The 26325-nt window shown below is 35.1% G+C and overlaps 1 protein-coding gene and 1 long non-coding RNA gene across 9 annotated transcripts in view; one reads left to right on the forward strand and one right to left on the reverse strand.

Moving 5' to 3' along the window:
• The window catches only part of LOC149542304 (dephospho-CoA kinase-like), a 47000-nt gene that overhangs the window by 15572 nt on the left and 5103 nt on the right, over nt 1–26325 (reverse strand). For 6 of the 8 annotated variants that reach the window (XM_089797282.1, XM_089797289.1, XM_089797284.1 and 3 more), the window contains one exon: nt 7649–8136. The exons of 1 other annotated variant lie outside the window; for it this stretch is intronic. In XM_089797282.1, the coding sequence (XP_089653408.1) occupies nt 7695–8136 (442 nt within the window). In that variant the 3' untranslated portion in view covers nt 7649–7694. Of the gene's footprint in view, nt 1–7464; nt 8137–26325 lie in introns of those variants that run through there. One more of the 8 variants, XM_089797285.1, reaches the window with a different exon arrangement.
• On the forward strand, nt 6119–7611 carry LOC149542305 (uncharacterized). Its single transcript, XR_016355450.1, has 2 exons — nt 6119–6401; nt 7542–7611. It is a non-coding gene; the product is annotated as an uncharacterized LOC149542305 (long non-coding RNA).

Here is a 26325-nt window from a genome sequence, read left to right on the forward strand (position 1 = left end):
AAATTGTTTCAAGGGCAAACAATTGCAGGCAGGGAGGATCGCCATGTTCCCTTTTTCCCACCATTGACTTTTGTATTATTAATCTAAAACAATTTTTTAATGCATTAATATTAAATGATATTATATAATATTAAGATGAGGTAATAAAATAAACATAAATAAAACAATTACAAAGTTAGGTGCCCAAAATAGGTCCTATTGATGAGATATTTTTAGAAGTTGTTGCATTCCGTTTTGGCATCTGATTTTTTTCAATTTACTTTGCTGAGTTTTCAATTTGAGTTCAGCCCCAGAGAGGAAAACCCTTGAGCAGAATTGTCATTACAGCAAAAAAACCCGTCTCTTGCATTAGCAGTTCCATTTCAGGGATTCCGTGTGGACTAAATTGAAAAACCATCATCATTAGGGTCAAGTAATTTGGAGTTTGCAAGTGAATTGATTTGAAATCTATGACCTATATGCATCATAGACAAAGTTATTATAGTTCAAATATTTCATTTTTTATGAGGTAATTGTGAACAGTTCAATGATGATCCACAAGATTGGTCGATGAAATTATTTTAGTTGCTACTGCCACCCCTAGTCATCTTTTTGCATGCATCCCTTTGAATGAATGCTCTTTTTTCTTTATATGCATATCTGCTAGTTGCTTTCTTCTAAATTTAACAAAAGAATCTTTCTCTATCCTTTCAATCTTATATCTCAATGTTAGCAATGTACACTGTTCAGGCTCCTATCATTCAAAGGATTCTTGACAATGCCTTATCAGGGGAACAAAGCATCCAAATTAAAACAATTTTGTCCAGGGGCTTAAAAAATCAATCTTCGCTTACACAACAATCTAAGAACTCCAAGAAAGATAAATACACGAGTTTGCAAGGTAAACAAAGTAGAGGCTGATAATGGGAAGGTCCTAGCTCCAAATCTTAGCCAGTGCATTGAAAGTTACAGGGGAACATTGTTACCAGAATGAGCAACAACCAACAGGAACATGATAAGAAATGGTGTTTGAAAGGTTGTAATGAGCTGATTGCAAGGTGATAATAATCAGTTATGGGCCCCATGTTCTTGGTCAGAGCTGGTGGTGTTTACTACATAATGGATTCAGAGGACAGAATTTTTGTCTGCTGGTCACAAATATAGAGTCATTTGTGGCATTCCTTATGGTGCTGGAGTTTAGCCTGGAGCTGCTAGGGGGAAACTTTTTGCTCAACAGTGAGGTGTGTAAGTGGTAAAACAGCAGAAATTGTAAGTGTCGTCTGTGCTAGTGGATTAGAAATCAAAAGCTATTGTAATGTGTGTTTTGTGGAGGAGATAAATTTAATATTTAATATTTTTTTAAGTTGCTAGGACTTTGCCCAACCATACCCTTTCCTTTCTATTCTTACTTCCCAACCATACCCTTTCCTTTCTATTCTTACTAAGGCAGGTATCGTACATTTTAAGAACACCTCATAAAGGCATGGAATGGTTAACGAGGAAGCTCTAAAGGCTTGAAACATGCTAATTGCAGTTTTTTGAAGTTCCATTGCAAAGCCTTCTTGAAGGGATCAGCCTCTATAACAATGTTGTCATACATTAAATATGAGATGTTGTACTGGCATGAAAAGGGAATTGAAGCTTAGGAGAAGTGGTTAAAAAGGTTACCGATTGGAGTGTGGACTGTTCCAAGCCCAGGTCAGCACTTCACTTGCCAATATTATTTTTTTGTAAATGATATTTCTACTGTATAGAAAAAAATTTGTGTATGTCATTTCTCATCAGCAGTTTACAAAGTTAAATTAATTCCCTGTTGACAATTTTATATGTTAATTTTCTGTTTGAAATGAGTTACTGTGATTTGTAAATTGATGCTACAGTGATTATTCAAGTGTCTCATAAAAAAACAAGAAGAAAAGACTATCTTGGATCAGCCTGTTACAAACTGTTAAAAATTGCAAACATTTGGCGTCAAAATTTTGGCTCAGATTATTAAATAGAAAGATGACTTCACAAGCACAGCCCTTAGACCTAGTTGCATTACACCCAATGGTCAGTCAAGAAAGAATAAAGAAGCCTCGAGACATATTGACTTTAAAGATGGATTTAAATAGGGAAAGAATTGCAAAAATTGCAACACCCACAGTAGAAAAGCATGCAGCAGAGATGACACCTTTAGACTATAAGAGCACCCAGATCAATTTGTGGAAACACAAGGTAGAATGAAGTTGTTTCATTAGAAACAGTGGTGGGGACTCTAAGTATGCAGATGGCTAAAGAGAAACCCATAAAGACAGAATTTAAGAAACAATTACAACTACTTCAAAAATTTGTAAAACAATAAATAACTCCAATAGCTTCAGCTCCAAGTTCTACAAATGCCCCAATCTTGATGGCCAAAGGTGATGAGGGTAGCTTGCAACACGAAACAGAAAGCTCAGGCTTAGATAAATGGATTTACATTCTGATAAAAAAGGGTAGTCCAGACTCCAGAGTAAGAAAGTAAATAACATCAAGAGCCCAACTATTTAATGTAGATAATGGACAAATTTATAGAAATGATGCAAACTAAATAACATGTATGGAGATAGCTACCCACTATCATGGGAGATGGGTGAGGCCTTCCAGATTTTGGTCAATAATTATTAATTAACTCATTACAGCCTGATGACAAGGATTTCGTGGAAAATACTATCAGGGTGATTACATTCAATAAGGATGTATTAGTGTGGTAATTGCAGAAAATTCCAGAAGAAAAGGATGAACTCCATAGAGTCAGAGATGATTTTAAGGATTTTGTGTTTCAAATTATGAGCCAAATTTGGTAGATATGAACCAGCACAATACTGCATTGGTACAAGAGTCTTGGCTAGTTTTAAAGAATAAGATTGAAGATCTTTGTCAGAAGATGGATGAGGAAGCAGTAGACAACTTCAAAACTATGAACATCAACACTAAGCTCCAAGTGAATTTTCCAAACGGGCCAAACAATGAAAACTTTCCAAGTGTCTAGTTGAATACTTGGAATACAAAAAAAGGCTCAGTAACAATAAAATTTTGGAATTTTAAAACTCAAATAAGTTTTGATGCCAAACAGGGATTGGGTCCCCCATTGGTTCAAAACTCCAGTCAAAAGTGAAGTAAGCAATACTATTACTGAGAAAAAAAATTTAAAATGGCATGCATAATATATACAAACTCATGCATAAGTTCTTGGTTGAAAGCTTAAGTTAATTTGCTATTGTTAGATGATTTCTGTAGTGAGAGTTGTTTGCATGAATTTTTTGTAGCTGTTAAGTGTCAGTTAAGCTATATGTAAACAGCCCTTCCTTAATGTATAAAATATAGCATTGGAGATTGTACAAAGGCTACCTCTTGGGATATTGATATTTGTATTGAGACACTACTAAGATGGCTTCAGCTGCGCTGCAACACAAAATAAAATAAGAAAAAGATTCACAGTTTTTGAGAGAACTTCCGCAAAAAGTGATCAAGATTTCCAATGTAGGAACCTTGTTGGAGTTAACAAAGATCTTAGTCCAATCATTCATTTCTTGTCTCTGGAATGGTAGAGTGAACAAATCACATTTTTATACAGAAAAATATATGTTGAAAATCTTTTAATTTTTGATTAATTGATTGAGGTGATTATTAAATCTGCACCTGGAATAAAATCTAATTATTTCGGATAATCCATAGAAGATGGCATCTATTTTATTTAATAACTCCACCACCATAAGGAATGCCACAAATGACTATATTTGTGACCAGCAGACAAAAATTCCGTCCTCTGAATCCATTATGTAGTAAACACCACCAGCTCTGACCAAGAACATGGGGCCCATAACTGATTATTATCACCTTGTAATCAGCTCATTACAACCTTTCAAACACCATTTCTTATCATGTTCCTGTTGGTTGTTACTCGTTCTGGTAACAAATGTTCCCCTGTAACTTTCAATGCACTGGCTAAGATTTGGATCTAGAACCTTCCCATTATCAGCCTCTACTTTGTTTACCTTGCAATCTTGTGTATTTATCTTTCTTGGAGTTCTTAGGTAGATGTGAAATGGGATTGACCCTTGGAAGGTTGGATTAAGGTAAACTTAGACGACTCTTGTAAAGGCCATCTAAGGCATCTGTTATTGTATTTGTTGCTTGGGATTAGAGTGACAATATTCTTTATATGCGGTGAAGAGGATTATAGATGAGATTAATAACATTTTTGAGGCAATGTCTGCTCTTCATGTGGTTAAGCTTGGTAGAAGATAGGAACTTCACAATTTCATTTGGAGGGTGATTCTCTCATCCCAATGAATGCCATCATTAATGGTGGTGCCCAGGCTTGGCACCTGCAAAATTCATCAATTCAATCCAAAAAGATAATTAGCCTTGAAAGGTGTTAGCTGGGGTGATAGTATCTTACAACTGAATTACATTATTGTCCATCCAACTCGGCATTTAAATTATTTTCTCAGCCTGTGGGCCATGCTAAACAAATACGTTATCCTTAGATTTATGCAGAGTTTTTTGTGGAGATTATTAATATTAATTTTAATTGCTATTTGTCTTTATAAGTTATCAGTGGTAAATGTTTTGCAACTCTGCTAATGAACTTTCTAATATATGTCCTTTCCCCTTGCAGTCGAGCTGTTGGGTACAGGTTTGGACTGCATCTAAATGAAACTGTTCCCCTGCTTATTAACTATTGTAAAAGTGCATCTGAAGCTGATGAGGAGCTAAGAGAATATAGCTTGCAGGTGTTAAAAGAGTTTGGTTCTAGAGAAATTATGTATTTTCATCTCACACTATTTGTTAACATTAGTGGTTCCATTTTAAAAGTTCATATCATCTATATTGAAAGTATATGTATGTTTTGGTGAAATGCATCTTCAGATTTCATTCTTCAAATAGAAAACCCTAATTATTCTAAAATCTGTAAATATTCACCTTAAAGATGTAATTTGCAGGCATTGGAGAGTTTTGTCCTATGTTGTGCCAGAGATGTGGCTGTTTATTGTGATACGATTTTGGAACCTGCTCTGGAGTACATAAGCTATGATCCAAACTACACTGATAATATGGAAAAAGATACAGAAGAGAGTAATGGAGAGGAGAAGGATGAGTATGTTAAGATTGCTTAAGAGAATTATTTGCTTGAGAAAAATTGATTTTTGCACAATGGTGTCTTTTATTTTCATGTAATTATGAATTTTATTACCAACATGTGAATACTATTCTGTTGCTGTAGAGAGAGTGCTAATGAATATAGCGATGATGAGGATATCAGCTGGAAGGTTCGGAGGGCAGCAGCTAAGTGTTTGCCTGCTGCGATAACATCTCGTCCAGAAATGCTATTAAAGCTGTATGAGGAGGCATGTGCTTTGCAACTTTCTCAATTGTTGCTGGGAGATATTTATCATTTCATAAAAGTTGTCTCTATTTGTCCTATACATTTGCCATGTTTTTTGACCTTTGTGTGCCCAATAATTTTGGCTTAGTTTCTCTTCAGAGTTTATGGTTTACCTCCAAAGAGTGACAAGAATGGCCCTTTGTCTTTGTTAGAGTCAAGAGGATACATAAATTCCATTCTCTTGGCATAACACTAACCTGCTAATGTTATGCACAAACAGGAATAAATTGAGTTTGAAATTATATATATCAGTTGTTATCTCATTTCAAAATGTGGTTAGCTTTAGGAATTCTTTTATAAGATGTTACATGAAATGATTGCTAGCTAACACCTGCCAAGGAAACATAACTTGCTTCTTCCCACAGCGAATTCTGCTCAAGGTTTTGGCATTGTGAAGTGTAGCCCAGTTCTTTATGTGCCAATGGCAATACTGAGAATGCTAAGAGATGGCATGGTTACTCTCGTTGATTTTATTTCTTTGTTGATAAATATATCAATTGCATTTTCCTTGGTTTGTTAAATGGGAAGTAATCTAAGAGGAGAACACTTCGTTATTTTTCCCAGTAAGTGTTTTATAAATATAAAATGATAGCATTATTTAGACTTGCACAATACACAAAAATTTTCTTTGCTTCAATTATCGAACAAAACAATTTTGTGATATCCCTGAGAATATGTTTACAGTATTGAGATGAATCTTTTTCATTCATTAATTTCTCATCGAGATTAATAGTCTCATTTGGCATGCGAATGAGTTCTAAGGTTGCATGGAATCTGTTTTGCAGGATTGCCCAAGGCTGATAGAGAAGTTCAAAGAGAGAGAAGAAAATGTTAAAGTATTAACATTTTTCTTTCATTTTTGTTCAGGTGAATGATACCATTATTTTGCACTTTATGATTTCAACCTCTTGTTAATATTGCTGCAGATGGATATGTTCAATGCCTTCATCGAGTTGCTACGCCAGAGTGGGAACGTGACTAAAGGATCAGGGGATGCCCGACATTCAAGGCAAGTAGTTAATGAAATATGTAGCCAGGATGTTTTGTAATGCTGCAGATTTTTTTGAGATGGTATCCTGTTAAAGGTTTGTTGGCTGCCTTGTGCATGGGAGTTTGACTTCCAACTCTGTTATTTTAAAGACAGACGTACTGTTTTCTGAGAAATGTCTGTTGACGCTATCTCTAATTTTATACTGTTAGTTATTGAGGCCTTTGTAAGTTTTAAAGAACATTAGATGAAATGACCGAGAATTAATGACATTATTAATCTTTGTATAATCTTAGTAAAGCTGATACTTTGGTTACCTTTTCGAAAGCTCTAACAAGAAATAATGACGTCAGCTCACTGGGATTATATACAAAAGGGAATGAAAGGAGGAAACCCCCATCTATCTGCATTGACATCAAAATAACCATTTGCATTAACTCACATGTTATGGAAAGTTCAGAGCCATCTCAATACCAGAAGACCAAGGGTCCATTGACAAAAACCATGTTGAGGTAGAACTTTTGGTGCAGTGTAAAAGTGTAGATATTGAGACAAGAGCCATCTTGATCTTTCTTGAAAATTGAAAAAAATTGTTTTGGAGACTTGTTTCTTGAACTCTAAGTGGCTTGGCAAAGATGATTCATTTAGTCTGGATAAAGCTTGTATAATTATATCATATGAATTTTCTTTTATTATACCAACAAGATATTGGTACTAGCTAATGATTTGGTCTTGATTTGACATTGTGGAACAATGAACAAGGTTTGATATGGGAAATGACATCATCAGTTGACTGTTCATAGTGAATGTGTGGGAAGTTGTGTTAGATCTTTCACATTTCACTAATAGGAAGAATCAGATGAGAATGGCTCGATGTTTTCCCATTTTCTCCGTAATTGCATTCTCTATAATAATCTTTGAAGATGTAGTGCTTTTTTGTCATGATTGAAAGGAGTATTCATGGATATCGTAGTTATTTTTCTCAAATTGTTTGGTTACTGGTCTGCCTTATAAAATCATAGCATAGCAATCATAGTAATGGAACATTGGCATTTTTTTGTTAATATTTTATAGCAACCGATCATTAAACTAAATGCAGCTATCATGTCGTCTAATATAATAAATCCTCAAAATGGCTTATATCATTCAATGTCTTGGCAGCCCATTGTTGATGTTGAAGCAAGAAGTCCCAAAAATAGTTAAGTCTCTAAACAGGCAGCTCAGGGAAAAATCAGTAAAGACTAAGGTGAGTACACACTGCAAAATACCTTCTCTCCTGCAGCATCAAACAGAAACCCTTGAGAATCGTCAAAATCATAGGGAGGACCTACAGACCAGTAGTAAAATCATAGAGGCTATTGCACCAGCGATTGTTAAAACTCCTCTTCTTGATCGCATATATTCTTTCCATGTTAATGGACCAGTAATCTTAAGTGAAATATCATGGATTTGGTCTTTTGTTGCTTCTAATGAACCTGAATTGTCTATTACAATATCAGCTTTGTCTCGTTTCAAATCTAGTGGCAATTGAGAGTTTATTCGATTCATTGCCTGTTCTTCAGAGATTCCATCCCTAGTCATAAGCCGTTGAAGTTGAGTTTCACGATCAACCCAAACCACTATAATGGGCTTTGTAAGCCGGTTCATTTTCGCCTCAAATAATAAAGGAACATCAAGAACAATTGTTTCAGATCCCTTTAACCAATGTTTCACTATTTCCCAGTAAATGCCAAAGCCAATATATGGAGCCAATGCCCTACACAAGAAGACAAGACTTACGTCAAACTCTGAAATTATGGGATTGCTGAGCTTTGTTTATAAATAAACTACTCTACAAACAGAAAGACAAATATAAGCAACAGGAAAATTAAAACTCAAACAACCTCAGCAAGCATACTGTGTATTAAGACATTTCAAAAGTACTACCATTAATAGTTCAAGTTTTTATTGAAATTAGTAAATATATTAGAAAACCAACTTCATTTGATCCTATTTCTGATAAAGTGGAACTAGAAGGTGCTTGCTATTTCTAAAGTGCATATATTGATACAAAAAATCATTAACAGGTTAAAATGAGGACATCAGATCATAACACATACAGGACTGGAACCCACATAATGCAGTACGGTGACATCCCTATCAGCAAAGAGCATTTGTTTCTATACATGGGAAGTGACCCTGAAAATGCTAATGCTACTTTCACCTTTGGCAATGGGATTGAAGAAGTTTTTGATGAAAAGGAAGCAAGGGCTATAAACCAGCGGGATGCAGACCTTCTTTACCTATGGCAAAAGGTGGTAATCATGTCTCTGTTTGTATGGAAAGTGATTTGATTAGTTAATGTCAGTGTTTTTCAGGGATTCTATAAAACAGTTCACATGCCTTGCGTATGATTTGACATTTTGCATGCATCCTGCACTCTCTCATCCGGCTGATGATGGATTACAGAGAGTGATCTGAAACGATGATGCTAAAAAACACACACAATCAAATCCAAAACGAACTTGCATTAGAAATGGATTGTGGAAATCTGATATTGTCAATTTTGCATGCATGTCTACCAGCACAATCACAACTTAAACATATATAAAACATTTGACATTTTGCATGCATCCTGCACTCTCTCATCCGGCTGATGATGGATTACAGAGAGTGATCTGAAACGATAATGCTAAAAAACACACACAATCAAATCCAAAACGAACTTGCATTAGAAATGGATTGTGGAAATCCGATATTGTCAATTTTGCATGCATGTCTACCAGCACAATCACAACTTAAACATATGTAAAATTGACAATATCAGATTTCCACAATCCATTTCTAATGCAAGTTCGTTTTGGAATTGATTGTGTGTGTTTTTTAGCATCATCGTTTCAGATCACTCTCTGTAATCCATCATCAATCGAATGAGAGAGTGCAGGATGCATGCAAAATGTCAAATCATAGGCAAGGCATGTGAATTGTTTTATAGAATGCCTAAAAAAAATTACACCCAGGCGTTGGTCGAAATTTCGACCAATACTGGTTGTTTTCAACCAGCATTGGTCGAAATTTCGACCAACGCCTGGGTGTTTTCCACCATCATTGGTTGAAATTTCGACCAAACCCTGGGTGTTCTCCACCAGGCCTTGGTCGAAATTTCAACCAATACCTGACCAAGCATTGGAAATTGCACCAAGGGCTCTGGAAAGTTTTTGACCAATGGATTGGTGGAAATTTCGACCAACTAGTATGTTGGTAGAAATTTTGATGTGAAAATTTTCAACAAACCTGGGTCAAAATTTCGACCAATAATGGTCAAAAAATGAGCCCAAATGTACTAGTGAATTGAAAGCAAAATGAGAAGAAGAGTTTGAAAGAACTTGGAGAGTGGTTTTGCAAGTGATTGCAAGAACAAGAGTAGGAAGATTCAATCTTGCAAATGATTCATCAAGCACAAGGTAAGTTTTAAGTTTTTTATTTTACTATTTCCTTCATTTTACAATTATTTTTAGATTTTCATTCTAGTTTCTTACAAAAAAAATTCAAAAACTACATGTTCAAATTTATCATTAGAATGAACTTTTTTACTTTCAAATTTTAAATTATTAAGATTTGTGTTGGTAGGGTTGTTTTTTTTTCTTTTGAAATTTTAATTTGGAACATTATGTCATTATATCATTACTTTTTGGTTACTGAAACTTATTTCAATTTCTAAACTAAGCTGAAAGTAATTATGATTTTTTTTTTAAATTTACTAATTAGACTGAAATCTATGATTTTGTGAAATTCAGTGTATTAGTTCCCAATACACATTGGAAATCCAAGAGTTTGCCAATTCTCTAATAGGTTATTCAATCAGTTTTGGCCAACAAACAGGAATGGCCTCCTAATTCAATTCCCCTGCACTTTAGGCTTCACTAAACCTAAGTGGGCAAACCTTCAAACCCTGATCACTTGGTTCAAAGCTTTTCTATAGCGACTTTAGACTTTGTGAGTTCTTAAGTTGACAAAATCCTTAAAACTTGATCAAAATAAGAGTTATAGAATGCTTTGGGATATTTACTTATGAAATGAATATTATTTAAATGAAAGGAATAGTGTTTATGAGCATTAGATATGGCAAAATATTGAACTTCAAGGCCTTAGACATCAACCCACTTTCACAAAATAAACTGCAGACCAATCCCTTACCCAAACTTGGGTAAATAGAGTGATACTTTCTCCAAACTTTTATATACAACCTCGAGAGACAATGCTATACCATCCACTACTCTATAGACTGAAGCTTCAATTGGCAACACAAACCCTAGTCTAGTTGAATTTAATTACTTTGAGAAAACCAATTAGACAAAATTCACAAGACAAATTCATATGCAAATTTTGATAACCAATGACTTTTATTACAATCAACTTCTTCACAATTAGTAGCAATTATTTTTAAAATCAATTGCTCGAGCTCAAGCTTGAGAAGCTCGAAAAAACTTACTCTTTTCTTTCTATTAACCTTGATTATGTTGTCAAAATTAACATGACAGTCTTTTGTGTCATAACCAAAACATCTTCAGTCCTTGTCATAATCCAAGTAGAATAGGTTACCTCTTGATTGTTCACCAGTACCGATCAGATTCCTAGCATCATCATATATCTCCACCTTTTAGTTTTGAAACTCCAGTCGGTGACTTGTTCTCTTCAACTAAGCCACACTCAACAAATTATATTTCAGTCCTTGTACCCAGTATGCATTATCAAATTTAATCTTCTCATTCAACATGGTAGAACCTTTTCCTTTCACAGAACGTGGAGCATCATCTCCAAGTTTAACAAATCCACCATCATAATGTTCTAGATTCTCAAATTTACCAATATCACCAATCATATGATGTGTACATTGTTAGCATGAATGCTGATGCTATGGGGGAGCATTGCAAAACATTGATATGATGTATTCATCATAGTGTTTGTCATTGATGACAACATAGTAATAAGTTTGTAATAAGTTTGTAAAGACTGACAGAGTAGCAAACTGTAATTTTTGTATTAAGACCAATAAATTACTTATCCGTTAATGCACAGTTTCCAGCACATACTACAGTATGTCTTTGTTACAATGGTAAGTGCACAAAACCTAATTTGAAAGTGTACGAAAGATATGATTAATCTATAGAGAACCATATCAAAACAGAGTATTACGAAAGCAGTTCCTATTGTGTGATTGTTGTAGTTCATCACAAATGTAGTGATGGGTTGCGCAATTAATTGGAGACAGTATACTGGCCGTTAATGACGTCAGAGAGTGCGCATGTACGAAAGTCACACGTATGGAAGTTTGTTTATAATTGTGAGCCGATAGCATTAATTAAATGTGTATTCATTTAATTAACGTATTATAATTAAGTGGGAAACCGACTCAAGGATTTATTATCGAGCAAGGTATAAAGGAAAGATGTTTTTCGTGTTTAACACATAGAGAGTAGATAAGACTTGCGAATTATTGAGCAACAAAGCGCTACAGAAGCAGAGTGACTTACCAATGCGTGTAAGTGATCTTAAGGGTTATTGTTACTGAGTACAGAGTTCCATATCTGATTGCATGCTCTGAAGGAGAAGTCTGACATACTGGACAGAGGAAGAAGTAAAAGCTTGTTTCACATCTATTATTCTGAAAGGAATAGTGCCGAGGTCAATTGCACAATGGGTTCATTGATCTGATCCTGAAGTTGTTTGAACAGTGGGTTCAACAGTCTTCCACAACTCCTAACAAGGTTGGCACAAGTCCTAACATGGTTGGAATCTCCTAACAAGGATTCAAAGTATCCTAACAGAGACTCTTTGTACTAAATGTTATAATAGACTCCTAACATGGTCCATCCTCTAACAAGGAATATTTATATAAGTACATCATCTTGTGGGCATCATTCCCACCGGGGTTTTCCCTCTAATCAAGGGTTTCCCTAGTCAACATATCTTGTGTAATTGTTTATGTGAATCTTTATGGTTGTTGTTTACTTTGGTTGAATGGTTAAGTTTGTTTAAAGAGGACAAATGTTTTAATTGTTGAATAACTGATTCACCCCCCCCCCCCCCCCCCCAAGTTATCTTGGTGGACTATTGTTTCTAACAATCCACTATCAATAAGCCATGTGTCATTTTTCCTTGAGAAATGAGAGCCTTTTCTACTTCATACATTTCTTCTCCTTCAGAGTCCTTCTTCATTGCAACATATACAACTTTCTCACCTTCTTCTTGATCAGCAATTTCATACTTGGTGTCTTCCTCCTCAGCTAAGTAACAAACAATCTTTCTTTTGTCTTTGTAGTCTCTTTTTCCTCGGTATTTGTTTTCTCTTTTATCATTCCTTTCATCTCTATTCCTGTCAGGACATCTAGATGCAAAGTGACCAACCTTGTTACATTTAAAACAAATCAAAGGTAGTTTACCTTCATACTTTTATTTGCCTCTCAGTAGCCTCTTTGCAAGCAATGGTTCAAGCTCTTATAGATCATTATCATTTGATTCATTATCACTATTATTCTTTTTGTGATGAGTGCTCCTCTTTCCTTGAACTTCCAATAGTTAGAGATCACTTAAATGCAGATTCAATCTTAGGTACCACACAAATATCAAAATTATTCAGCTCAAAAGAGGTCAACCTACTGATCAAAGCATCAAGAGTACTATTATTTCCAGGTATATATCCCAACTCCTGGATAGCAAGAACTCTAATAGCATAGATAGGTAAAAGAGTTCTAAGAACTTTGCTTACCACAACTTCGTCACTTAATGACTCCTCCAACTTCTCTAATAGCATTAGCAACTTCCTTGATTCAGTTACTGTATTCTCATCTTCTTTCATTCTCATATCATCAAACTTACCTCTTAAACTTTATGCCTCAGCTCTTAGCACATTGTGATCTCCTCCATGTACAAGTATCAGTTTGTCCCACATCTCCTTAGCAATAGCACAAGCTTTGTTATCATCAAACTCAGCATCATTTAGGGAAGAAGCAATCTCTATCATCACAGAGTTGTGATCTTGTTTTTCTCTCATCTGCACAACTACCATAGGACCAAGGGTGGCGGTGTGTATTGATTGTCCAGAAAGTACAATTCAGAGTCTCCAATGCCAGATAAGTAAAGCCTCATTTTGCTTTGCCATGATGGGAAATTCTCCTTGTTCAGCTTTTGTACCTCTCTCTTATACATCTTTGGATCTTTAGCTTAAGTCTTCTAAACTTGTTCCTCCAAGCACCAATGCTCTAATACCAATTGTTAGATAACTGAGATGGGGGTGAATTAGTTATCCTCAAGCCCTTTCAAACAATTCACCAATCTTATAACAACTTTAACTAATCAATAATCAACTCGGTAATCACAGTAAACTCAATCAACCTTATGCATCAAACAAATTTCACTTCTTTGGCTTCCTATACTGAGTATCAGCTTCATTACCCGACTTACAGAAATAATAACAGTTTTATCATATAAAAGAAAATAACATGCAAAACATCTATGAACACGTTAACACCGAGATTTTTAACATGGAAACCCGATTAGGGTAAAAACCACCAAGACTAATCACCCAAAATAATTTCACTCTTCTGAAGTGAGCTTGGTTAAGAGTCAACCCTGTCAAAGGTTACAAGCACACTGCTATGTGTGACCCTGTTAGGGGATTTTCACCAAAGACCATCTAAACCTTGTCACTACTTGATAAGTGGCCTCTCTAAAGGACTTCAAACATTCAATGGAATGTCACCTTACAATAAGGATTTATAAACAAAAAGACTGTTAAGTCCACTAGGTTAAAAGACTTTCTGCTACAATGGTTAGAAAGTAATAGTCAAATGATCTAATAAAAATGCAATTCACTTTGCTTGTTCAAATTTCCATTCTGCTCAATATCTATTTGCTTACTAATTGGCCGTCACATCCACACTTCATTTTACCACAACTTAATACTCTGATCTGCTCAGTAGAATCTCCTTCAGCACTTTGCATTAACTTGGATATCAACTGGACCAGCAGCATCTACCTTCTTGTCTCTTCCTTATATAGACAAATTTTTGCCACTTCAGCTTGTTCACAGATTTTGCCGCTTAGCCTCAATCATCGATTAATCTCTTCCACCTCAAATACATTGAATCTAGACACTCAAGAAAACAATCTCTCCTTTTCACTTATCATCATCAATTATGTCCAACAATAGCATCAGTGTATCAGTTGCATCCAACAGCAGTATGAAGCAGTCCTATGCAACATCCCCTATTGGAACTTCACTTGATTTACCCTAAAATTCCCAACAAGGTTTTATTGCACATGTGAAGGGAAAAATTGTAGCATTCCTCAATAGGAGGCTGCCAATTCCCAATTGTTAATGTTATAATTCTGACAGATAAATTATATTATATATATGAGATATATAATATATGACAAATATTATATATGGAATAATTAACTTATATTAAGATATAATCATTATAATATATTGAGGGTATATTAATTATATTATAACTATAACTAATGTAAGTTAATATATTAAAGAGACATGTCTCTTTAAGAGGTGTGCCTCTTTATATCACATATATATTCATTTGTATAGTAACTTGGAAAATATATAAATATCCAAAAGTGCTATTACAAGTTACAGAACAGATTAATCGATCCTATTTCACTAACATGGTATCAGAGCAGCATACATTACTAGGGACTTGTGAGATTTTCACTTACATGGTTGGATCTGGACGTAATTACTTGTCTCGTAGATTTGATAACAATTGTTTGGACTCAACTATTATCAGGTTTTCTATTTGAGATAGAGAAAGATCAGAACTTCACGGTGTTAATCGTACAATAGAGATGACAAGTATCACAGAATTCTGTATTGTTGAAGATGACGTCTCTCAAATATTAGCAAAGCGTGGGAGGATGCGGCACTTGGGATTAAAGTTGAATTCAGATGGAGGATCAGATAGAAGTAATATTTGTGATACCATATATTCCAAGTATTGCCATCTAAGAATATACAGAGACTGTGATACATCTTCAACCATGGTGCAGAGAAAGAAAGAATATAGATTCGTGGATCTTCAGCTGCCATACACACTGCTAGAAATGTCATGAGCTTGTAAATACTCATTGTGGGGCATTATTGGTGATGTCAAAGTGTGCAAATCGTTTGGTAGGCAGCTGAGAATTTGGTGGACCACTGAAATTTGGGAACTGCGGGCTCCATATGCCCAACCTTCATGCTTAGCAAAACCAACAACTAAACAATCTGCTAACAAGTATTATACCAACCAATGAGGATTGATGGCACTTTATGATGTGTCTTGGGTGTTTGATGTGTGTCGAGATATGGATTGTCAAGGACTGAATTCAACATCTATATCAGATTTGTCTTTACTGCGTGACATTCAAACTTTGGGCTAAAAATTATACACAGCACTCCCATATTTTCAAACACATCACTAGAAGAAAATAACATGGTATCGGCAGAAAATTGAAGAAGCAATCAGTGTTGTAGCTGCTAAAGTCAATCTGCAGTCGATAAATTTGAGAAATATTACAAAATTTTAACCACATCCTACTTTATTTGTAGCCAGTCTTCAATCCATGTGCAGGGACTACCATGACAATTGCGTAGCCGTGATGGCTGCTAAAGTGCGGTGTTGTTCACTTGTCTTCATCATAACCATGGATGAGATTTAGTTTTAGAAAATGAATTAATGCTGGACGACATAAGTCTAGATAATAGAGTCACCCTTTAGCATCAAAGAGCTTATTGGAGAAGGAAGTCTATAAGTCAAATGAAGTGCACGACATATTTAAACATTAAGTGTATTATGTATAAGGGAGGAATTTACATCCAACATGCACAAGTCCATTTGTCCCATGAAGTAGAAGCCATGATATATCTATCAACACCATCAAAATTCTGTAACTGATGTATGTATAAAAGGGAATGCATAATAGCAAGTATGTTGTGAGATATCTTATCATGAGAAGGGTATTGATTAATATCATGGTTACCAGGAGACCCGTCTCTTACACCTGGAGACGCGTCTCGAAGACCCCCAGTACCGGAGACACGTCTCTAGGTACTGGAGACGTCCCCAAAAATGTTTGGATGCACGAGGTTTTGGTTGCCATCTCCAAAGTCCCCCAACCAACAATTGATGTCTCCCACCAAAAATATTGAGCATAAGGCATCATAAAACTCCTAAATCTTATCCTCTATCATCACCCCTTAAAAATTTGTTATTACTTATATCATATATGTTAGTAATTATAATGATAGCCACTATAGTTTTCCAATCAATTTGCTTAATTGCCTCTAGAAAGACTTGTCAATGATGTATAATTATTTCTTTATTAAACAACAATTAACGTCTCCAAGTACCCTCGTCTCCTATTTTTGAAAATTAGCAGTACCAGTACCAGTACCAGTCTCCAAGGTCTCCAAGTACCCCAGTCTCCTGGTAACCTTGATTAATATTGATATCAATGATTTAGACAAGCATTACATTATGAGAATACAATATTTCAAGAAAATACACAACATGTAGACAATCTGGAAAATCAACAAAATAATTGCCAAAATCCAGCACATCAGGTACTGACCCAATAAAGGCAAGAATAAGAGAGCAATGATAGGTCCAAAGAAATTAGGGCGAAGATAAATAGTTGAGATCATCATCGATGCCAAGAGCCTGATATGCTCTAGAAGAGATGCCGCTTCTAGATGAAAGTATATTCGATGAGGTTCAAGATAACTCTTCCGCTAAAACCTATCGGTCACATTGGTGAGTATAAAAGGTATATTGAGTTTTATTTGTTCACATTATTTTATTTTATCTGATATTCTTTCATGAGGCACTAGTAAATATATAATTAAGACTATTTCATGACATTTTATATATATTTTATTGAAATGATCTTATATAATTATGTGAAACTATTTATTCTGCTTGAGCATTGGGTTCCACAAGGTCTATAAGGTAAATTTAGAGTAATCAACATTGACGTGTTGAGACCTTGGTGATGGGGGCTATCCCACAAAGAGGGCCATCTAATCAATAGCGATCACATGTTATAAATAACAATATATTGGGTATCAATGCCTTACAGGTATGTATATATAATGCATTACATTTAATGTTATTAAGGAATATATTACTTTAAGTGTCTTACAGGGTAAGAGATATGTTGCTTATAAATAATTCAAGGGACATAATAAAAGAGTAGAAAATAGATATTGAAAAGAAAAGGATAATTAATGAAAATGGAATGTATACTTCATTGGACTCTTAAACTCATAGGATTTGATGGCTAACCATCATTAAAGGTTCGAATTTAATGTTCTTTTCTTTATTGCCAAGATTTATGATTGTGAACTATTATAGTAACTATATTGGTTATTGGAATATAATTAATACATTATAAATTAAGTACAGGATAAAAGTTCTAATGTTCTTGTAATAATAATATTCTTATTATTCAGAAAAATTATTATAGGTTATTTTATTACTATAAGAGTTATTTACCTTGTTATTTGTCTCAAGGATGCCAAGAAAGCTTTGAATAACTCGATATAAGTGGGAATCTTACATTGTGTGCGGGAATATTAATCAATGTATCATTCCTATTGTTTGACAAAAGATTATATGAAGGCATTTTTCTAATTGGAGAAATTTGTATCAAGGAAGTTGGTGTGTGGATTTAAGTATTTATCTCCTTGAGTATTTAGTCTCTATCTTAATTGTATATTTCTATATGTACTATAAGAAGCTATTTTCCTTGATCATTTTTTGTTTTCTCTAGGATATTCTTGTAGGGAAGAAGATTGGAAAATTAGGCATGCTACCAAATATTGTGCAGATTCAATTTTATTACAGTAGCTTCAGAGAAGCTGTGATTTAGGATTCATTAATCATCTGACGATTAGGTTGGATAATTTGAGTCTCTTGAAGCGAATATCCTTGATGATTGACATTATGAGAGAGAGCCTGACAGTTCATTAGAGGCAACCTTGGAGAAAGAGAGGGAGCACAAAATAAAACTGCTTCAATCAAACTTTTGATGATCTTGGTTCAAAGGGAGTAGACCTTGTTGATGGATTCAACACTAGTCAGAAGCTTGGAAAACAGCTAGAGGACTATGATTCATGGAGATAAAGTCTCATGTATGTAGGCTGGAAGGCCTTATGCTATCAAGATACCCATTGAACTAGGGAAGCATGACATGACTTGCTACCAAGAGGTTAGAAGGATGATAACAGATTTAGAGGAAGTCTGACACTTCATCGAAGGAAACCTTGTGCTAAGAGGTTAGAAAAGTTGATATCAAACTAAGACGGAGAAACCTTATTCTCTGATATGTTTTATGGTGAATGTTGTGACAACACCACATGAGAATATTTGTGGAGACTTCATTCGAACTTTTGATGTCATACATGTATGAGCTCCCCTGTGTACATCATGACGAAGTGACGACTTCTAAATGATTATCACTTGTATTAGGAGAAGTTATTGAAAGGTGACAACCTTACAATAACTTGTATCATGATATACATTTTGTGTAAATGTTGAAATAAATCATGTAAATGTTGAAATAAATCATGAACGGCTTTATTTATAAATCAACAACTAGGCGTTGGATATTATTAATTTAACTAGGTACAAGTTGTTTGTATAGATATATTTTAGGTACTTGGTGAACATCTTGCCTTGATATTCTGATAGGCCATTACCACATTGAGTACTTGGTGAATATCATTTAGTTGATGTTTTGATAGGCCATTACTCAAAGTACTTGGTAAATATCATTTGATTGATGTTCTGATTGGCCAATGCTCATGTTACCTAATATGATATCAAATAGTAATTAGTGAATATCATATGTGGATATTCTGATAGGTCAATACTTATATGATATCATATTCTAGAAATCTTCTGATCAAATATTTCCTATATGTATTATTCTTGAAATATTACCTATGGTGTAATATCTTTGTGTTTTATCCTTCTTCATTAAGAGGGAGTGTTAATGTTATAATTCTATCAGATAAATTATATTATATATATGAGATATATAATATATGACAAATATTATATATGGAATAATTAACTTATATTAAGAGTGATATATATATATATATATATATATATATATATATATATATATATATATATATATATATATAATCATTAGAATATATTGAGGATATATTAATTATGTTATAACTATAACTAATGTAAGTTAATATATTAAAGAGACATGTCTCTTTAAGAGGCATGTAAAGAGACATGTCTCTTTATATCACATATATATTCACTCGTATAGTAACTTGGAAAATATATAAATATCCAAAAGTGCTATTACAAGTTACAGAACAGATTAATCGATCCTATTTCTCTAACACCAGCAATTAACACAACTCAGTATGCATTCAAATTATATTAAATTAAAGAAACAATTCATAATACATTTGACAGTTAACATACTTAAGCCCCAATTCCTTACTTCTCTCCTAACTATCAACACTAAGGAAGATGGTAGAAATAATGTGTTAGAGAGCATGAAACAGTCTACAAGCAGGCTCCCTCAAGGTTCTTACCCATTTTGGGACCTTCTCATCATATGACCATAGTAGTCAGCCTCTCCCTACACAAACCTAGTTGGACATGTGAAACAGTCTACAAACGAGCTGTCTCAAGGTTCTTACCCATCTTGAGACCTTCCTATCATGTGACTGAAATACTCTGGCTCTCCCACAAACCCCCTATCCTCTTAACAGTATTAGTAAGTGATAGTAAGTGATTAAGGAATCGACACAGTATATTATTTAATTATGTATTACAAATATATATATAAAATAAGCATAACTGATATATAATTATAATTTCATTATTATTAACATATATACATACCATATAATGGTTCTTTATCTCTAATAAAATTCAGATATAGTGTTCTGTAATCAGTATTTAATTCAGATATAATGTCCTGTAATCAGTATCTACTTGCAGATAAATTTCAGCATAGTTGCTGTCACACTGTGCTTGCCAGTAATGTAATATCATATCAATATATTTTCCATTCTGATCTCTTCCCTTGAAGAGTACCAATTATAAATAATAATCCTTATCCTTTCTGAATCCCAATTACAAGTGTTGCATTTTCTATGATCCTCCTTATACCATATACGATGGATCATAACTCTGAAATATCTTTTATTGAAGTCTTGACTATTCTTTTTTTATTGCTGTCTTAACCATATTACTGAACCTTGTAGCAATAGTTCCTTTGTTAAGGGATTCCAAATAGTTTTGATTAAGTAAAAACAGGTTTTAAGGACCCAAAACCTTTTTACAGCAAGTCATACTAGAAATAGATAGAGCAATTAGAAGCAAACACAAGACAAACCTCCAAAAAGAACACAAAAGAGGTCACAGAAAGAACTGCTGAAAGAAACAGCAAAGAGACAGCACAAAAACTGCAAAAAGACAGCAGAAAAGACAGAAAAGAACTAGCTAAGTAGCCTTGATCAGGTCCAGCGCCTGATCTGCCAGGATCTGCATGTTTTCTGCCACTACCTTCACCTCATCCTTCTTGCCCGTGTCTTCAATCTTCTTTGAATGAGCCCTAGTGCATTTGTTGGGAGCTTGGCTATCAGCCACCTGAGGGGGATCCTGGCCTTTGTCCATTTCCAGTTTCTTCAGCAAAGTACAAACATTGTCAGCCATTTGTTTTATCAGTTTCTCAAGGTTACTCATCTTGGCTTCCATCAAGGTGACCTAGCCCTAGTTTGCATTGAAGTCTCTGTCAATAGCCCTGTTCTTGGCCTCCAATTGCGGGATCTTCTGCATTAAGTTTTTGACATCTTCGGCGCTCCCAACCACCTCCATAAGCCAGTCAATATGTTGGCCGAGAGTTCGCTCACCACGTGCTATTCTACTGGCATGCACAACTTCCTTCCTTGAGTCTTGCATTTCCCTATCAAGTGTGTGCATTTGACTTTTCATTATCCCAATTTCTTTCAGGATAGTTCTCGGGTTACCATACAGCCCTTTCACAGACCTAGGAGTAGCTTCGTACTTGTCATCATAATCCTCATGTATCCCCTACTCCTGAGAATCTTCATCACCCGACACCCCTTTATCTCCTAAATCCTTCTGAAGGCATCTTAAGGGATATCTTTTCTTCTCTAGTTGTCGAGCAAGGGTCTCATCATCCGAGGGGGAAGAGCCCTCACCCCCGGACTTTCCTTAACCCTCTTACCTTTAATCTCAGATTTTTTCTTATAATCCCTCACCAAATCCTCCACAAAATCACTCTCCTTCTCAGAATCAAAGTGTCCCACTACTCTTCTTTTCTTCTTAGATCTATTCCCAGTGCCCTTGTTCATATTAACCTCACCACCTTCAGCTTCATCCTAGGTTTCGGAGACATAACCCTTCTCCTGCAAGCTCCCTTTCATTTCATAATCTGCATCCTTAATGTGGCCTCTGTTCCTCACAATTCTTTTAGACTTTAAAACATTCATAATAAGCACCATGAGACCCTCATGGCAGACATGTTCGCCATTTGGGTCTTTTTGTAAAGCTTGAACAGAGATACTAAGGGACTGTTTTAAATAGAAAGGGAAATTAATTTTGACACTATGCCTAAAGTGTTTGGCCAGCATGAAGTGATAACCATAACATTTTGTGAATCTCCCGTGCAAAGTTAAATACTCCATAATAACAAACAGAACGAACCACCAGGGACGAGAGACTGAGGCTGGTTGATGTAAGACTTACCAATTTTAACCAGATGGCTCTTCTCAAGCTCTGAATCCACAAACTCATCAACAGCTCTGTCTGATAATTTCTGCTCCCTGTAAAAATTGAGACCCTCAAGCTCCAAACACGTAGCTTCAGTAATCACCTCCTCTGAAACCTCCATGCATTGATTGCCTACCATGATCAAACCCTCTTTCCAAGTTTTAATAAACTGTTGTGTGATGGCGGGATTGCTGCCATTCAACCTCTCCATAAACCCAGTGAAGTTACCCCTTCGCAATATTTCCCACACCTCCTCCTTCTTCATCCACTCCATGCAGCTCACTAGTTCAACATGTTTCCTCTTTCCTCCCATTTTTGAAGCACCTAAACTCTCAATTTTCCTCCTCTTCAACTCCCAAATGAAGGAAAACTCACATATAACAGCAAACACAATGGCAAAATGAACCCAGAATCCATGCGAAACCTTACAAGAATCATTGGGAATTAAAACACAAAACCCGCAGCCACATAACTCCGCATCAATACCCCCGTACTGACACGGTCATAATTAAAAAGCCTTTTGTAATGACCTCCATTTATCATTATGAAAGAGAAGTCGAGCCTCCAGTGGTAAGGGGTCATGATTATCCCAAATGATAGATTGATCATTTCTACATGCCACATTCGATGCCTAGTTAGCCGTCCCATTAGCCTCTCTGAAATTATGGGAAATAACACAAATTTCAAAAGAATTAATAATTTGAATAGCCTCATGAATTATATTACTAATTGTCCATGAAGGTATAGTTTTTTTGTTAAGACAATTAATAATATTGGGCGAGTCCGCTTCTAACCAGATTTTACTCATGTTCAATTTTTTAGCATAAAGAAGACCATGGAGAGCTGCCGAGGCTTCAGCAACGTGACTAGTTTGGTGCCCAATTGGTATAGCCAAAATTCCCATATTATCTCTGTTGGAGTTTCTAATCACAATACCACACCCTGCTTTGCCCAAGTTTCCTTTCGAAGCCCCGTCAAAGTTTATCTTATACCAATTGTTAGGAGGGCAATCCCATCTAGCAAGTTCTCTAGGATTAGGTTTCTGATCACCCATAGTCACACTCTTCAAGTTCCAATTGAGAAGAACAGTGGTTTCCCATTCATTACAAAATTGTTGTTCTAAAGCCATAGTTTTAATATTCTCTATCAAAAGAGTCTTAATCTTGTGGAAAACCTGAGTCGAGCTGGATTCTACATCTCTAAAGATTTTGTCATTACACTCCTTCCAAATACCCCATCCAACATACGGCAGAATAAAATCCCACAATTTACCAATCAAAGTATTCTTTGAAGGAGCCTTCCAACTAGTAAAGAACAGCTGAATAGTGGAAGAGAAAACCCATTCAACATTCAATAGGTTGAATATATTATTCCAAATCTTCATTGAAAAAGGACAATGCAAGATGATATGATCAACTGGTTCCCCATCACTCTTGCATAGAACACATCTATTAATAATAATAATCCCTCTCTTTTTAAGATTATCCAGAGTAAGCACTTTATTCTGCAAAAGGATCCAAAAGAAAATGTTGACTTTGGGTGTCATACCCTTCATCCACGCCTTGGCCCAACACGGCTCATCATGGTTATCAAAAGAATCAGCATACGCTGAAGCGACTGAAAAAACACCACTAGGTTCATTTCTCCATATCAACTCATCCTCCTTTTGGTTTAGGAAAAACACATTCAGGCACTTTCTTAGTTCTACCAAATTGGGATCCAATCTATAGAGATCCACCCATTCATTGTCTATCCAATAGTCCACCACAAGAGATCCAATCTGGGTTTTACAAAGCTCCATATACCTGTTCCATCTTGGGTCATCACTCAAGGGGTGATCCAAAATCCAAACATCTTCCCAAAAAAGAACTCTCCTACCATTGCCAACCTTCCATTTTATCCCTTTTCGAATAATATTTTTAAGCTTCTGAGAATTTTTCTAAATCATTGATCCCCTTGTTCCACGTTACTGTTTAGGAAATGGTAAAAATCAAAGTTATTAAAGTTGTATTTATCATTCCAAATATTCTTCCATTCCCCATCCTCTTTGTACCATCTCCATAATAGTTTTGCCATTAAGAATTCATTCATGGAGGTAACCCTTCGTAACCCAAGACCTCCCTTGTGATAAGGTAAACAAACATTTTCCCAAGCAATGAGAGGGAGTCTTTTTTTGTTCTCCATGCCCATCCATAAGAAAGTTTTCTGGATATTTTCAATAGCAAGAGCAAATTTTCTTGGAATTTTGAAAAGGCTCAAAGCATATAGCGGGACACTTTGCAAAATAGATTTTAGAACAACAACCTTACCAGCCCTCAAGTTTCGAATGAATTTTGTCAATCAAAGAGTTCCAGAAACTGTTAGGAGGAGATAATCCCAAAGGAAGTCCTAGATAAGAACCGGGTAAGGAGCCAATCTCACAGCCAATAATCTTTTTAATCTTCAATTGCCTTTCCATACTGGCATTCATAAAGTAAATCAGACTTTTATTCCAGTTAATAATTTGACCAGTAGCATTACCATAATCCACCAAAGCCTTCTTTAAACTCCTAGCATTCTTCACCGACACTTCTCCCATAACAATAGAATCATCAACAAATTGTTGATGGGAACAAACTAAAGCCGAGGAAGAAGGATTAAGGCCCACAAAGTCCCCTTTAAGAACCATACCATCAACAAATCTTCCCAAACATTCCAAATAGTTAACGAGTATAATCAATGTCATTGAGCCTAGTTTATGTCATCAGCAATGTTCAACAATAAACTAGATCGTGCTTTCCCAAATGATTGATTAGTCCTTACTAATAATTGATGCTTAGCAACCTGGCAAAGTCATCAACATAATTACTGACATGTAGTCCAAGTGAAAGACACAAACCTTAATGAATTTCATCCTTTTATTGCTACCAATCATTACCTTTAGCCTGCCACCAATTACTATCATTCTAGTCATTATTTAATAAGTTGATACTATTCACGCAGTTGTGGAACTGTTCATGATGGCTGTCCACATAATCACTCGATTTCCAACATGGATTCCTTTTCATCGTTAATTCTCATTTGCCATTGCAATATTTATTAGTTCTTTTCCAATGAATCAACCAACCATTCACCTTTTCTTCAAGTCAGCAACACTGTGTCATATGTGATTGAGTAATTCCACATTTGCTATTTTTAATGAATAGTCAATGATTTTGTCATTTAGCTAGCCAACATCTGATGCTACATTTATGGGTTTGAAGATTGATAATAGCTATGTGTTTATATAATCACAGCTTATGATGATCCTTTTACAGTCCATGTATCTTTCATCTTTTATGTTAATACCAGGATTCATGTGTTTGTAATCATTCTTGTTCCCTTTATTAATAAGTTTAGATCTTTAATATAAACTTATTTAATCATTTATTGGTTTTAGTTGTTTTTAGGACCGAAATGGGGACACTACATTCTAACATTAGTAGTCGCTTTGGGTTGGCATATTCCTGGAAATGGTGAGTTCCAGCAGATCTATGCTCCAAGATGGAATGGTCTGAGAGATCCCACCAAATCCTTTTGGGTTCCAATTCAACTATTGCTTTTATGAGGCTATTCTTCATTGCTATTTACAAAAGTTTCAGATTGTAATTTGATGACAACAGTTGTTTGGATAGATTGGAATGATTGGGATCATTACTCCAATGTTGAATATTAGCATGGTGATGAGGTTCCAGCACCACATGACATTGGAGGCATTTCTTGCACCATCGAGGGGATTTACATGATGGATAGAGTGCTTCTTAGGTTGCTGCAGATTGATGACAGTTAAATCAGAGTCATGCAGAAAACTGGTGAGGCCATAGTACTGAGATTGATATGAAACCCTGGTGGTACAACAGAGAATCGCTTAAGGGCAACCAAAGTTTGCATATGGAAGATTATAATATCTCCAGTTCTAAAGTGACAATTAATTAAATTGACTTTTATTGAGGTGTCAAAAGTAAATGAAATATTCAAATGATGACTTAATAATAATTAATTTAATTAACTAAATGAAAAAATAATAAAATATTCTAAAATATCAATTTATTAAATATAGTCCTTCATGTATGATTAAATCGGCCTAATGTTTTAGATTCTTCTTGGAGTTCTTTATA

This window comes from Cupressus sempervirens, chromosome 8 (genome assembly GCF_028749045.1).
Source record: "Cupressus sempervirens isolate cs-2001-9-10 chromosome 8, ASM2874904v1, whole genome shotgun sequence".
Taxonomy (NCBI): Eukaryota; Viridiplantae; Streptophyta; class Pinopsida; order Cupressales; family Cupressaceae; genus Cupressus; species Cupressus sempervirens.